This window comes from Dasypus novemcinctus, chromosome 4 (assembly GCF_030445035.2).
Source record: "Dasypus novemcinctus isolate mDasNov1 chromosome 4, mDasNov1.1.hap2, whole genome shotgun sequence".
NCBI classification, from domain to species: Eukaryota; Metazoa; Chordata; class Mammalia; order Cingulata; family Dasypodidae; genus Dasypus; species Dasypus novemcinctus.
In genome coordinates this window covers 87447274-87462993 of record NC_080676.1, presented here as the reverse complement: position 1 = coordinate 87462993, position 15720 = coordinate 87447274, and the positions used below count along the sequence as shown (strand labels likewise).

The following is a 15720-nucleotide window of genomic DNA, read 5'->3' as shown; positions in this document are numbered from 1 at the left end:
CTCCCTTCTTGAAATGCTAATCTTGCCTTCTTTAAAATCATTTTTTAAAAAACTTTATTGAGACATAATTCACACACTATAAAGTTCACCTTTTTGTGTACAGTCAGTGATTTTTAGTATATTCACAAGGTTGTGCAACCATCAGCACTATCTTAATTCCAGAACAGTTTCATCACTCCCAAAAGAAATCCCTTACCCACTGGCAGTCACTCTCTGCTCCCCCCACCCCTCAGACCCTGACAACTACTACTCTACTTTGTTTCTCTGGTTTTGCCTATTCTGGACATTTTATATAAATGGAATCATACAATGTGTAGCCTTTTGTTACTGACTCCTTTCATTTCCATAACAAAACTTTTTTTTTTTGCTGGTTAAAACCATTTCTTCCCACTGACCCCTCCCTGGCCCCAAGTTTGTGATAGATTTTTCACCCTTTTCCTCTGTTTCTATCTAGGCAATCTCCTTTACCCCAAGCATTAAATACCACTTGTGCCAGTAACTCCCAGTCACTTGCCTACTTGGCATCTATACTTGGATGACTAATAGGCATCCTAAACTGATCATTTCCAAAATAGAATTTAGTTTTCTTCCCACACCAAAACCCAATTCTCCCGTAGCCATTCTCATTTCAGAAAATACTACCATCTTGCAATTGTTCATAAATTATTACACATAATAAAATGTGTAAGTATGTGTCTATGCATCTGATGACTTGCTTAGTTGTTTCCCTCACTACTTTGTAGCTCCACAAAGGCAAGCAAGCAATAAATATTTGCTGAATGAATGAACAAATGAATGAATAAAAAAGAAAAAGACATAATTCTTACCCTCAAGGTGTCTACAATTTTATTAGGCAAACCACATGTCCATGTATATCATTAAAGACTAAAAAAGAATAAAATTAAGTATCAAAGTATATACTTAAGGGCAATGCTTTGGGAGTTTAGAGGCAGGATGATTAGGAAAACTACATAGAGACCATGGGGATGAGTGCGTTTTCTATAGAAAAAGCCTGGAAGTGATACTTGAGTTGTTTAGGCAATAGTGAGGAGACCTCGGCAATTTCAGAAACCATTTAAGAAAATAAGCCTATCCTTTTGGGTAATTATATTAATGGACCATTTAGGAGGTAGAAGTGCAGTGCTCCAGCAAGTGGGAAGAACTCTGTAGCAGTCATACTAACAGATACCCTAGGGAATCAGGTGTTTTTTATCCAGTCTCTTATTTGGGCTCAGTATAAACAAAATTATAGTAAATGTAAGTGTACACTTTTGGTGTAACAATAATCATAACAATTAATCTGATTTTGGAAATTAATTTTGTTTCCAGTTGAAGAGCTCACTCATTATGCTTCAGAAAACCTTTGATCTACTCTACAAGAACAAGACTGGCATGGCTGTCGAAAACTAGTGATCTTAAGGAGTGAAATTTTAAACACTTGAAACTAATGAAAACAGGAAGAAAACTAAAGTATGAATGATTTTGTCTTAGGAATATTTCCATGTTTTCTCATTATTGGCACTTCTATTGTGAACATTCTTTTCAATAACATTTTTTTGATAATTAGTCATCTATGGCCTTAAGATTCCATCCTTTTACTTCTTACACATAATGCTAAGCTGTGAATTTCTCCACTGAACCATGAAATATATTGTGGAATTGAGTTTCTGTGATATAAAAAGAAAATGAAGCACTCAGAATTGAGGGCTACGGCCTCATTTCTAAAACAGTGAAGTCTGAGGTTTGATGCTTTAAATTTATCTCAGCGCAGAATCTGTATGTGTCCAGAAGACTGATTTTACAGCTGAGATCCATTCAAGAGGCTACAAAAGACATTTATATAAGAAACCTTTAAATCATTGCTAATTTTAAAGGATCAGTTTCAGACATATTACATTTCTAGAATTGTGTACTGTAAATATTAACTGTCTTCATTTAGCATGCAAATTAATACATGTAATGTCTGCATGTTGATGATTTTTATCTGAAAGATTCTTCAGCCATATTGTACCTTTATGAAAGAAATAGCTGCTTTTTCTAAAAGTGGCTATCAGAGGTGAGATTATATTGCCTCTTTATACATCAAATGGCAAAACAGTAAGTTTAGGAAAAGGAAACATTTATGATAGCATTCAAAATGAAAAACATACTCTGAGTTTTAAAAACCTGAAGATTATGTTGAAATTTGGGCATTAGTGACACATAACAAATACTTGAACTAAGCTTGGCTTCAGTTTAGCATCCTTCATGGTGGAAGCAAGCCATCTGTACAAAAATAATTTGTGTAACTTTTCAGTAGCCAAGTATGGTTTCATTCTACATATATAGTCTTTATATGTATGTATGGCTTGTATAACTCATAAATTATAAGCCAGACACAAACTTTAGCTCTTTAATAAAAACTTTTTGGGGCATATATGTCCTAATTCAAGTGCACTGACTTTGAAATTGTAAGCCAGACGCTTTCACAAAGTTTTTAGGCATATGTGTCTTAATACAAATGGTTCATGAAAATTAAGACTTTTGTTAACTGCCTTTGAACGAGATATTTTTTTAGGAGTTAGGGAAATTTAGTAAGTTTTTTGCTTTGTCCTCTTGAACAACAGAAAGACAGTGTAGAGGAATTGGTATGCATTTTACTGTTTGAGCAATTGTTGTCTTCAGTTAAATGCTTCCTTGTTCCACAGTCATCAATACCACATGGGACTGGCAAAGTCCTTGCTGAGATGCCTGTTGAGAATGAAAGTTCTGACTGGTGAATCCCACCTGTCCTTGCTGGGGGTTACCTACCTGGGGGTTCTTTTGTAAGGATTTACAAAGTGTCTGGCCGAGAAAGGGAATTATAAACTTGAAGCTTGTTCTCTATTAAGGTCACAAAAATGATCATTGAGAAGCTGAATATTTTTGTGTTGTTTCTTTAAGATGAGCTCCTACTTGTACTTCATAAAATACCTCAAAGAATGACCAAAGTTGCTCTATCAATTAAAACTAAATATGTATGCTTGCAGAATTCAGTTAATAAAACTTGAGCCTGTTATGTAAATTGAGTTTCAATAAAACACAAAAATCTGAGTTTTTGTTTTTTTTCTAAAACAAAAATGTCAGTAAGCCTACTTTAGTGAAAACGTGTATATGGGCCCACACTAATTTTAGGGCAATTTCATTTCAAATATGCAGACTGCTGGTCTAATACCTGGACTGTCCAGTAGAATTCATGAATATGAACATATTAGATGCATTAACAGATTTAGTACCTGGACTGTCCGGTAGAATTCATGAATATGAACATATTAGATGCATTAACAGATTTAGGGCAAGTGATGGGCCTTTAAGGCAAGGGTAGCAAATTTGGGGGCGGTACGTCGGTAATATTTTGCAGTGGAGGTCTCCCCCCTGCTGACCCACGGGTCTCACGTAGTTCAGAAATGCTCCAGGTCCCCGGGGTTCCCGTATTTCCGTCTCTCTGCCCCGGGACTTCGGGGGCTGCCCCGCCCGCGCGCCACCCGCAGGCACCGGCCGGGGACGGGCGGCGGATGGGCGGCCGCCACGTCCGCTTCTGGGGCGGTCCGGGCGAAGGTGAGCGGCGGGTCCCGCGTCCAGCCGCCGCGCCCTCCTCCCGGGAGACGTTCCCGCGGGCGCCAGAGCCGCGGGCAGGAGAGGCGGGGCCTCGCCGGCGCCGCGGGCGGTGCACGTGCGGCCTGGGCGGGGGTCCCCGGCGCCGCGGGCGGGGCGCCCGGAAGCTCGCGCGGACCTGCCGGCCGAAGCGGGCCGGCCGGGGACAGCGGGGACGGCGCCCGCGGGGGCGCGCCGCCCGGCCCGCGTCGGGCTGGGGTCACAGGTGGACGGCGCAGGCGAGGGCGCGGCCAAGCGGAGCCGGGGTCCTCGACTCTGCCGCCGTCCCGCCCGGAGCCCCGGACAGCCGGGACGGGCAGGAGCGCGCGCCGCCCGAGGAGCCAGCCGCCTTCCCCTCGGCATCCCGACTGGGCGGCGGCCGCGTCTCCCACCCCGAGGCCAGGTAACTTCCCCGCCAAGGTCGTTCTCCGGGCCGGGCGCGCTCGGGGCCGCCCACGTCTGCGCGTCGGGCGAGGGCGGGGAGGTGCGTCCCGCGCAGGGTCCGCGGAGCGGGGCTGGACGGCGACCGGGGCGCCGCCCGGCGGCCTCCCCGGAGTCGGGTCGCGGTTCCCAGCAGCCAGGCGGGTCCGCCGGCGCTAAGCACCTGCTTCGCCTCTCCCTGCCATCCCGAGGGTGGGTTTCCACCCGCGCCCAAGCCCCCGGCGGGGGCAGACCGGCACCCCCAGCCCCTGCAGGTGAGCGCGGCCGCCCGCGCCCGGGCCGTCCCGGGCCGCGTGGTCGCCCGTCGCCATGGGAACGCTGGTGCCCGGGCGGCGCCAGCCGGGAGGGGAGCGCGGCGAGGGCGGTGTGGAGCCCCCAGCGGCCGGAGCCCCCCACCTAGCCAAGCCGTGCGTGAAGCCTGATGAAACGGGACCCCTTCTTGTTCATATTTGATTGCTTATGCGTTGCCGGTTAATCAGTGAGAGCCGTGGATGTGTTTACAGCAAACGAGTTGTGTTCTTAACACTTCAACCTTCAGAAGGCGGCTTCTGACAGGCGCGAATCATGACACAGAAGGGCAGTATGAAGCCTGTGAAGAAAAAGAAAACGGAGGAGCCCGAATTGGAGCCCCTGTGCTGCTGCGAGTACATAGATCGAAATGGGGAAAAGAACCACGTGGCTGCTTGTTTGTGTGATTGCCAGGATCTCGATGAAGGGTGCGAAAGGTAAGCCCAGAGTGAGTGTTTCCTGGTGCCGACTCCACTGTGCCTTCTGAGAACTACTGTATACTTTCAGCTTAGCCACACGAACGCTAGAATTTGCTCTTGATTCTCTTTCCAGGGATCTAAAATTGAGAGTTGTCTTCCATGTCAAGTGTGAGGATTTTATAAAGATGAATTACTCAGTAGGGGACAACTGCCTGTCCAGTGATGTAACTCAGTTTACTAGAACATTATTTTTCATTTAAAGAGAGATCAGGGAGAGAGCAGGCAGTTAAAAGGCAGTGGGCAAGTTAAATGTATAAAAAAATACAACGCAAGCCAGTGGAATCTGTTAAGTTTCAAGTTTAAAATGAACAAGTTAGTTCCAGAAAGTTCCTGTGTTGGTAGTGGTCTCAGCATTTTACTGATTGACTACTTGACACTGGGTTGTGCCTGGTCGCAGAGGTTATTAAACCATCATTTTCCAGCCCGAGGGCCTGTTGCTCCTCTGGATGGACTGGCTGTTTTCAGTATAAGCAGCAGCACTGTCGGGATTGATCATATTATTTTTGGCTTTTATTTTCACCACTATCCCCAGTGATGGGAATTACTATAAAAAAATAATTTTTAGTATCACTGAAAAAAATTTGGTAACCAACAGTAATAACCTGGTTCTTGTCTTTTTAAAATAATTATATATTTTTAAATTGTTGTCATATGGAAAGCATAATGTGAGAAGAATATGTATTGGTAACATACATTTCTCATTAATATTTACTTCTAGTTAAAAAAGTCACTGCAACAGCAAATTGCTGACTTAGAGCTTGGTGCATTAATCTAGCCATTAAAGGTATTCCTTAGGGACCACTGTAGTCTGGTACTAACATTGATTCCTAAAAACCCCATAACCCCTTTGTAATTCTTCCTCGTCTTTTTTACAGATGCCTTTAATTATAGGTTCTTTAGACTTTCTAGTCTGAAATCCATACTAAGAAAATGGAATACTTTGGAGAAATGATTCTGTTTCTACACCCAACCCCCCATCCCTAACCCCAGTGCTCAGTATTGCAGCTCTTCCATTAACCTTGCTATAACTCTTCCACCTTCCTAGCCCTTGAGATTTGGGCTGTCCCCTGAGTTCTTTTCTCTGCTCTCTCCTTCCTCTCCTCTGGAGCTAGGCTCCCAGTATTTCCACTGTCCCTGCTGTTCTGTTTGATCCCTATCTAGTTATCTCCTACTCATTTCCCAAGGTCTAGACCTACTTTATTTAGTTGCCTATCTAAAATCAGTTATTTTCCTCTTCCTTTTCCTTCCTAGCTTAATGTGAAAAAAAGTCAGCAAATACCACTCTACCCTGCAGACTTAGTCATTTGGTTCAGACGATTTTGCTCCTAGTCTTCCTTGCATAGAACCCTGCCCCTGCCAGACTGGTTTATTCCCTGGGCCCAGGACAGGTTTTATACTGTACACATTACTCTCCACTGGATGGCTCCTTTCCTACCTCTCCATCTGTACAAATTGCTAACCAGCCTTCAAGGTCGAGCACAGATCCCACTGTCTCCACGGACACCTCTCCGATGACACCATTCAGAAGTGTTCACTCCTCTGAGCGCTCCTGGTGATTTCTGACCATAATAATCCATTGGCTGATTATTGCTGCTTTGCCACTTGCCTGATATTTCTTGAATTCCCATACCTTCTGGTCTTCACAACTAGATTGCAAAATTTTTGGATATTTTTATGACCATATGCCCATCCAGGTCTAAGAGGTACTTAATGGAATATATGTGTGTTTATATATATGGGCTTAGAGACATAATCTTGACTGTTAAGTTTCTAAAAATTATCTTCTCATTCATATTAAAAATTAAGTGAATCTGAAAAGCTTGTGTTTTGTGTTAAGGAAGTAGAATTCTTGGTCTTTGGCATCTTGTCATTTATCCTGCTGTTTGGCATACAGTGTTCAGTGATTTTTATTTCAGCAAACCCACAGGAAGTGCCTTCTCTTTGTGTTCTTTCTAAATAGATGGATTACATGTAAATCTCTGCAGCCAGAGACTTGTGAAAAAATCATGGATACAATTTCTGATCGCCTCAGAATTCCTTGGCTTAGGGGAGCCAAAAAAGTTAACATTAGCATCATTCCCCCACTCGTCTTACTGCCCATCTTCCTCCGCGTGGCTTCCTGGCACTTCCTCCTGGGGGTGGTAGTTTTGATTTCCCTTCCTGTGCTGGCACTGTGGTACTACTACCTCACTCACAGAAGGAAAGAACAGACTCTGTTTTTCCTGAGCCTCGGACTGTTCTCCCTGGGCTACATGTACTATGTGTTCCTTCAAGAAGTGGTCCCCAAAGGACATGTGGGGCCCACTCAGCTGGCTGTTCTTACCTGTGGGTTAGTTCTGATACTCTTAGCCTTGTACAGAGCCAAGACGAATCCAGGCTACCTCAGAAATCCAGCAAGCAATGACAGCTCCTTAAGCAACAGCCACATTGAATACCCGAACAGAAAAGGGCAGGAGAAGACCAAAGGGTTCCCTGGAGTAGATATGCCAGGCAGCCTCAACAGTCGAACCATGAGGGATGAACTGAAGGGCTCTTCCAAGATGGTGGCCAGGAGCCCCACCAAGGTGAAGGAGGACTGGTGTGCTAAGTGCCAGCTGGTGCGACCAGCCCGGGCATGGCATTGCCGGATTTGTGGCATCTGTGTGAGGAGAATGGATCATCACTGTGTCTGGTATGTTCGAAAAATTCGAAGGCTTGGAAAATTTAAATTTATGTAAAACTCTCTAAGCCTTAATTGATCTTTGTGCCATCCTAAAATTTCTCTCCTTCCTGGCTTTACACCTTGTAGATATTTGTGGGCTGTTATGATGTTCCCACTTAGTCATCAGTTTTTCGAGTTTCACAAATTTAGTTCCTTCAGTCATTTCCTGAAGGAGAATAGCAAAAAAAAGCTTTTTTTTTTTTTTCAATTCTCTTTTGAGCTATTCCTCAGTTATCTTTTCTAATTAAGAACTATCTACAGTTGAATGCTTTTTTTTTTTTTTTTTAGAATTTACCAGAATCAGCATAGGCCTATATCACTGTGCTGTTCCTTTTGAACACAGAATCAAGAAAGCATTCTACTTTTCTCATGTCTTCTCACCATACATCTTTAATCATTTTTAATGCCATCAATTTCCACTTAACATTGAGTTGAGGCCCTACTAGGTAAGTCTTTATTTGGCAATTTGCAGAGAGATGAACTCTTTTTGTACCTCCTGGCTGGTCATTGACAAAGGAAGACACATAAGGCCCATATGACATAAAGTACAACTTCTATAGATAATTTTGCTGTTTTACTGGGTGAATCTAAAGGGGATGTAATTAATTTAGATGTGCATGTTGTAAGCAGAATGCTTGCAACTTTAGTACTCTTTAGGTAGTTGTAGTAACTGAATTGCACTTTTTGTGCCTAGGTTCTGGTCATGTAGGAGACTTACCCCTCAGAAAGGATGGAGAGGCTGAGGGTGCAGGAGAGCCAGGAGGGTATTGGAGGGGGCCTCAAGTACAGGGACAGCACTTGCCTGGGGCTTTTTCTTTAGGAGCAAACAAGTGTTTGCATTTTCAGATTTTGTACTTCTGTGTCTTTTTCATTATTCCCATGTGCATGTAATGGCCCATTTACAATTGCTGGTTTGCAGAGGGCCTGGCAGTCTCGTCCAAAAGACACCTCCTCTTTGCCCTTTTGAGCATTGCAGTGTGCAGGGGCCAGGAGGACTTGCCTGTCTATCCTCCCCTAAAATATCCATAATCTGTACCTGCTTTTAGCTGGTAACAGTCTGCATATGGAGTTGTTCTCCACCCCACACCATGTTTCTAGCCTCTTTGGATATTTTTATTATTATATATTTTAACATTTCTTTTTCCATACTGTGTACTACTTTTGATTTAGCATTTTTAAGTTTTTATAATTGTGATATTTATCCCTTTTCCTTATCATGGAAATTACTGTGTTAAATCTCTTCACAGTTGGATAATAGACTTCACTTATATTTAGAAAGATATATTAGATTCTGCCTTTTTACTTAACTTTAATATGAATAGTCCTTAAACTAATGATATGATTCCACTTCACAAAGAACAGAGATAAGACTATATCGTCTATGCAAAGAACAGAGAATATATGATTACATCCCTCAGTGGGGACAAAGTTTTCTCTAAAGTTAAAAAAAATAAGAGAAGTTACTTTTCAATAACTGAAATTCACACCACTGTTGAAAGCTTTCTTGTTTATCATGTGAGTTATATAGAGAATGTTTTAAAACATGTTTATTTCCCCCCCCCCCCATGCTGTTTTGAGGATAAATAGCTGTGTTGGAGAATCAAATCATCAAGCATTTATACTTGCCCTTTCGATCTTCTTGTTCACCTCGGTGTATGGGATAATGCTGACCTTGGACACGATTTGTAGAGATAGAAGTGTCTTCACAGCCCTCTTCTATTGTCCTGGAGTTTATGAAAATTACAGGTGAGTTGTGGACACCACAGTGGAGAGGCCCACAGAAGGAGGAATGGATGTTGCCATTAATGGAAACTATTATTTGCTGCTACGTTAGGTTACGAGTTCTTAACCCAGAACAGAGAGAGCCCATGACAATACTGGGTATCCCCTGAAATTGCCAATAAAATCGTGTGGATATGTGCAGTGGATATGTGCATTTTTCTAGGGTGATGACAGAAGGATCCCTGACTCTTGAAAAGTGAGTACTCTGTAAATAGCGTCAGACCTAATAAGGGATGCAGAGTCAAATGGACATTCACATGTCTAAAGGAACAGAAACGAAACAAAAACAGTAAACTAGTGTTCCTGAGATATGTACATGGTCTCTTTGTCATAAGTATCAAGGAATTCCTCCCACTTTATTGCTGCTTTTTGAGGCTTTTTTAGCACAATCTTAATTTACTGCTTCTGACCCTTTTGAGAAGTGCTCTATAACCTTTCTTTCCTTTCCAGCCTCTCTTGGTTTTCCCTGCTCTACTTTTTTTAATCACCACTCATGATTACTGTGGTATCTGGGTCAAAATTTCCTTAGTGTTTTTAGGTTGGGGCACATTTATGGATTGTGACGATATCCCTGTAAAAGCTGGGATTTTTCAGCTTTGGCCCCAGCCACCGCCTACCCTGAACCCCACGGACTCTCCCACCTCCGTTCTTCGTTCCCTTTCCTCCACTGTTTTCCTCTGACATGGGGACACTGTGGGCTCTGGGTAGCTCTGCCACCAAGCTGCCCTCCTTTTCTTTTTTTCCCAGTCTTCATTTTCAGAACAATCCCTGCTCTGTCAACATAGTACCCCTGACTGGGAATTTGTTTTTATTAAACTGTGGACACATCTCTGCAATGGCATTATTAGAATAGATTGGATTCTCTCAGGTTGTTTCTCTCCCAGCCATACTGAGAGTTTTAGTAGATTGTGAAATTTTCAGTAACACCGTGGGTGATAAATGTCCTCAAGCAGAGCATGTCTGTATGTTACCAAGCATGTGTTTTGTAGAGTTTCTGTGGGCGGTTTAAATGAAACAGGGAGCACAGTCCTGTCACTGGCTCTTACCCGACTCTGCACACGCTGTTCACGTCACCCATTAAGCCTTGATTTTCCTCATCTTTATGGTGAGGTCCTGGATTTAATCATCTCTGAGGTTCTTCTCAGCTTTAAAAATGAAGTTTCTAAATGCATTTATTTTCAGCTAACTCTCGTTTGTGAAAGTTCAAATGAAAATAGTCAAATAGACACTAAGGCAACTCCAGTTTACAGTCTCATTAACAAGCTGATGAAAGGAACTTTCTTGTCCTCTGATTCTCTTTGGCATTAGAAAGCTGACATTTGAATCGGTGTAGTGTTCCTGCATGTAAGTAACCAAAAGGCCTCAGTAGGGGAGTTATCTTTGTATTTGTTTTCAGTAGTATTAGACTGAAAAGAATGGAAATTTTTAGCTTTAGCACTGCTCCAAGGTTCCAACCCACAGCTTCCTTGAGGAAATTTGTAGCAATCTCTTGTTGTCTTGGTTTTCTCATAAATGAGCTATCACTTCTTGGATTATTGGATTATTAATTCAGTCAACAAACAGATGTTGAACTGTTACGTCAGGCTGGTCGTTGGGGGGGATACAAATGGGGGAAAAAAGTCCTTGTTATTCTAGTACAATCTAATAGAAAGGAGGCATCGATAATTAGAAAATAAAATAGAACATGCTCACTGTCAGAAGTCAAGCCAATTTGTGGGTGTTCTGAGGAGAGTAAAGTATCTTTATGTTGGAATGACTGGGGAAGGCCTCAGAGTCCTTAAATAGTAAGTTTACAGGTGGAGAATGTTAGAATGATGTCAGTTTTCTGAATGGGAAAAAATGGCAGCCGTAATCAGCCCTTTCTCTGCTCCCAGCTCGGCTCTGTCCTTCACCTGCGTGTGGTACTCCGTGATCATCACGGCCGGTATGGCCTACATCTTCCTGATCCAGCTGATCAACATCAGCTACAATGTGACTGAGAGAGAGGTCCAGCAGGCCCTTCGACAGAAGACAGGGCGCCGGCTCCTCTGTGGGCTCATCGTGGACACCGGCCAGTACAACAGGGGCTTCCTGCGGAACTGGCACCAGTTCTCCACGCTGGGCACGCATGTGTTGCACCACCCTGCTGAGGACATTGTCTGAAGTGCCTTCTGTGTGGCGCTCTGAGGGGCGGCTCTTCCTCTGCTCCCTTCCATTTTCCACTTCCCTGCCCATGCAGGATGTTCCTTTTTATCCCAGTTTCTTAAAAGGCATTATAGGGCTACGCTCAGGTTTAGAGACTGGACTGGTGAGAAGTTAGTTTTACTGACTTCGTGACTTAAAAGAGATTTTTATATCAAAGCAGTAAAAGAAGAGCCATTCCTTTCCAGTCACCTTATTAACTCAATCCCCAGGAGTTAAAAGGATGTGGATTGCTGATGCACAAATCAATAGAAGCAATTTCCATCCATTAGTATGACAGAGTTTTAGATTAGCATAGTTTCTAATCCCTTTTTCAATTCTTAATAGCCATGTGACCTGTGGTTGAGTCACTTCCCGAGTCTCAGGTTCATCTGTAAAGTGAGGTACTGATGCCTGCCCTGGCTTCCTCAGAGAGTGGTCATGATGTGAGGGCTGTGAAATGCTCTAAAAAAACCACCAAAAACAAAACTGACATACCATATTGAGGTGGGAAGTATTATTAGGAAAAAAATAAGGCCGAAGAAAAATGTTTGTTGGTCCTATTACCTATTACCTATTGCCCTATTATTTAGGGTCATCGGTCTTTAGCATTTCAGAGTGAAAAAAGGTCTCCATAAACCATGTCACACGGTTATGGGGATTTCTCTTTCTTAAGTAGTAGACATCACTCAAAAAGGATAGAAGAGCACCAGTGGATTTATGCTACAAGTCATCAGATCTTGAGAGGAAAATATAACAATTATAATGCTAATTACTTTCAGTATAATGTACAATGATGGTGAGTTTAGGTGATGAGTCCTTATATATTTATCTTCTTTCTAATGTATTCTGTTTTGATATATTATAAATGGCACCAGTCGGCATTAATGCTTTTTCCCTTTCCGCGTTTCACCTGGTAAGGTGCCAGCAGTCTCATGACGATGGCTAGAAGAGGAAAACAGACCTCACTCCTGTGGGGAGCACTTTACTGTCTTCCATAGGTAGGGTGACTGATTAATATCAAGGGCTTGATTTTTTTGTTGAAGTATTTCAAATGCTGTCAGTTATAGCACAAAATTGCAAAAATCAGTCTTCTGGCATTCACATTATTCTGGCATGAACTTTCTTTGGGGATTTGATTGGCACCTTCCCACTTAACTTAAGCATTACTTCTCATTCACCCTTCCCTTTTAGTGCTTCTAAATAAAAGTATCTCACTAGGAGAGAAGGAAGCAGAGTATATGTAGTTTCCACCAATTTATAGATTACTGTTCTTCTCTAGCTCTTCCCAAAATCACAAGAAGTTGTTTCTTTAATCATGTCTAAAAATTGCAACTGTATAAAAGATAAAATGTTTATATAGAGTGGGTCCTTCTGACATACACTTAAGATGAGGGAATTTGGGATGGGGAACTACCCTCTGGACTGTCGATTTTCTACATGTACTTTTTTGCAACCCCAAAGATAATCCATGAGTCCTTAAATTTGCCTTGGTTTATAGCTTAGTGTAGGGAAAATATTGCCAGCTTTTTCTCTTTGTGTGCACACTTGTTATAGCAAGGAATTTACAGATGTTAGTAGCAGGTACTGCTACTTCCTGTGGCCCTCCTCTCTGCGGCTAGCACCATCCCTGCCTTGCTCACCTTTAATAAGGGCTGCCCCTTACTTTACCATAGGGCTGTCACCACATTTTCTTCAGGCCTGAGAGCTGCCTGTTGTTGCTTCCCCAGAGATGAAGGTTAATGAACAGTAGTCTCCATGTCCACTGGGGATGAAACAAAAAGCAAGCTTGGGAATGTTGGCAAAGGCCATGGATTCTATAGTGATGTCCTCTTCTTGGCCCAGAGGTGAATATTCATTTGGAGTTGAAGTTGGGTCTGATTAATTCCTTTCTGTATAGGTCTTAGAGAAGAGAGATTGCTATACTGCCAAGAAATCTGCAGTTGTAGTGCATCTTGAATGCCAGATATATAGCTGATTCCGACTCTAGCAGTTGATGATAAAAATGTATGAAATCTTAATATGCTTTGTTAATTTTAGCCTCTGATAGGGTTACTTGGATGGGATAACTCCGTTTCCTTCACTTGGATAGGGACTCCTAATATGTCAGTTTGACTTATTGGAATTGTGATGATTGTTTTAAGTTCCCTAAGAACTCACAATGGGCAGTTTATAGAGTAAAACTAAAAACTGACAAAAGATCAATTATTTTGTGGGTAAAAGCCTACAGAATGTTCTGTCCCCAAAGAAGCAGAAAACAAAGGACTATCCATGACCAGTGCGTCTGCAACCTCTGGGACAACCTTAGTCTGTACCCCTAGACTTTTAGCCCTTTTATAATCTGGAACTACTGGAGGGATTTCATTAAAGGCCTTGGCTCTCTCTGGAGAGCAGAAAAAATTATTGTGGATTTTTTCAAGGACAAGCCCCTATAAAAAGTATTTGGGCAGGGGGTGGGGAACCTATACACCAGCAGTACCTTGACCACAGAACAAGCCCCTGGAACAGGATTCCAGACAAGCAGGTCCCCTTCATCTCGCCCCGCATCCTTGGCCTCTGTTTAATAAACACGTTGGATAAAAAGCTCAGTAAATGACCCTACTGTATTCTGGGGAAGAGAAATGGGTCCACTTGAAGGATTCATGGGGAAAATAGTTACGGATCAGGATTGTTCAAAAGGAGGAAATCCTTCAATATTTAAAATGCTTTTTTTGATACCCAAAGAGTATACTTTATGGGTATATCCAGGCCTATCCTGAAATGAACTGATCATTAACAATGCTTCTTTTAGTAGGTTACTCTGATACTGCTAAAGTAAGGCCTTAACCATGTTTTAGGGACAATGTATTGTGTGTTTCACCTCAACCACATATGTGTTTGTGTTTAGAAAATTGTAAGGTCTTGCCATCCGTAGTGTTTTGTTTGGTAAATGAAATAATTGTCTTCCATTGTACCATCTGCTTAGCAGAAAGATTACTATAAACTTTCTCTTATGCAATAGTCCTTGGTAAACAATATTTTTAGGAAGATAAAATTTTCTATACTAGAATCTTCCACTGCCAGAAAACACAATGCCAATAAGGGTCTACATAATACTGACCATCTACTTAACAATTTTCTTTGGATACAGGACATTAGCTTTTTATATTATAAAGCTCAACTAATGTAAGCAGAAATATGTCTAGCAGCACAGTTTTAACCAGGATGTTTAAAAATTGTTTTGTGAGGTTTAAAGGTCTCTTTAAGCAAGGTATATATGTTTCTATGGACTGACTTTATTCTAGTCATATCTCGATATCCTACAATTTGAAAATGAGAATTTCCTGTAACAAGCAATGGATTATAGAATTACACTTTAGGCATCTGTTTGGAATCTAGTTTTCTCATCAAGAACTTGGACAAGTATGCCGTTTTATATTAAACATGTAAAGGGGATGGAAGGGGAGAATGAAAACCATGCTTATTAATACTGAATAAATTCAGTATGTTCTTGTGGGTGTTTGTGTGATTAATGTAAACTTTTTGCACAATCAGCTAAATGTAATCCTGTTGCTAATGGGCAGTTATCTACACTTCATTGGGCGTTAAGCGTTCCACTGTAGTATCAGCAACAGGCCAAACCAGGATTGCTTGCTGGAGACAAATTCCTTAGGAGTTGTGGATAGCGGGCTGGACTTGTGACTAGTGACTATGTTAGCCTTCCCTCTAGAAAATCCATATTTTAGAAGCAAGTCTTTAAAACCAGACATAGTCTATTCTAGTTAATGATGCAACTAAAATTCTTATTTCTTCAGATGGGGCCACTGAAAAGATGCCATAGTATACAGCTTACAGGCTCAAGTCATTATAATCCTGTTGGGTTAATTTGAGCTGTTAGTAGTTTTGAACCTTTCATTTGATTACATTTCTGGGTTTGATATTAGACTATAAGAAACCCAGGAATGTTTAATTATTATTAAATTAATATTTAATACTTAATTTAACTGGCCCAGCAATATTAAAAGGATTTCTGAAGCCAACTCTGGAGGCTGTGTGCTAAACATTTTGCACTGTTTTTGTACTTGTATTCATATCTTCTTATCACCTCAGACTTAGACATAAGGCCTTGTAAATGGAGATTTTAAAAATTACTACCTTTTATGTAAAATAATGTACTGTGACCAAGTTGTTTAAATGGAAAATAAAGTGCTTTCTTTAAAGGAAAAGAGCTGGTATTTCTTGGTATGTGTCTCCTGAACTTGGAATGAATTACTTTTA

At 41.8% G+C, this 15720-nt stretch overlaps 2 protein-coding genes across 9 annotated transcripts in view; both read left to right on the top strand.

Moving 5' to 3' along the window:
* The window catches only part of GRAMD1C (GRAM domain containing 1C), a 155354-nt gene extending 152282 nt beyond the window's left edge, over positions 1 to 3072 (top strand). For both annotated transcript variants that reach the window (XM_004475612.5, XM_071214812.1), the window contains one exon: positions 1330 to 3072. In XM_004475612.5, coding sequence (XP_004475669.2) covers positions 1330 to 1410 — 81 coding nt within the window. In that variant the 3' untranslated portion in view covers positions 1411 to 3072. The remainder of the gene's footprint in view (positions 1 to 1329) is intronic.
* Positions 3073 to 3459: 387 nt separating this feature from the next.
* ZDHHC23 (zinc finger DHHC-type palmitoyltransferase 23) lies at positions 3460 to 15668 on the top strand. 7 transcript variants are annotated; one of them, XM_058295814.2, is made up of 5 exons: positions 3460 to 3576; positions 4592 to 4778; positions 6781 to 7491; positions 9100 to 9267; positions 11178 to 15668. In XM_058295814.2, the coding sequence occupies exons 2-5, from the start codon at positions 4618 to 4620 to the stop codon at positions 11443 to 11445; spliced, it is 1308 nt and encodes a 435-aa protein (XP_058151797.1). In that variant the 5' UTR covers positions 3460 to 3576; positions 4592 to 4617; the 3' UTR covers positions 11446 to 15668. The 7 variants fall into 7 exon arrangements, with proteins under 7 accessions (XP_058151797.1, XP_058151800.1, XP_058151798.1 ...); XM_058295817.1 differs by having other exon boundaries at positions 3479 to 3576; positions 9109 to 9267; XM_058295815.2 differs by lacking the exon at positions 3460 to 3576 and adding an exon at positions 3810 to 4015 and having other exon boundaries at positions 9109 to 9267.
* The last annotated feature ends 52 nt before the right edge of the window (positions 15669 to 15720 follow it).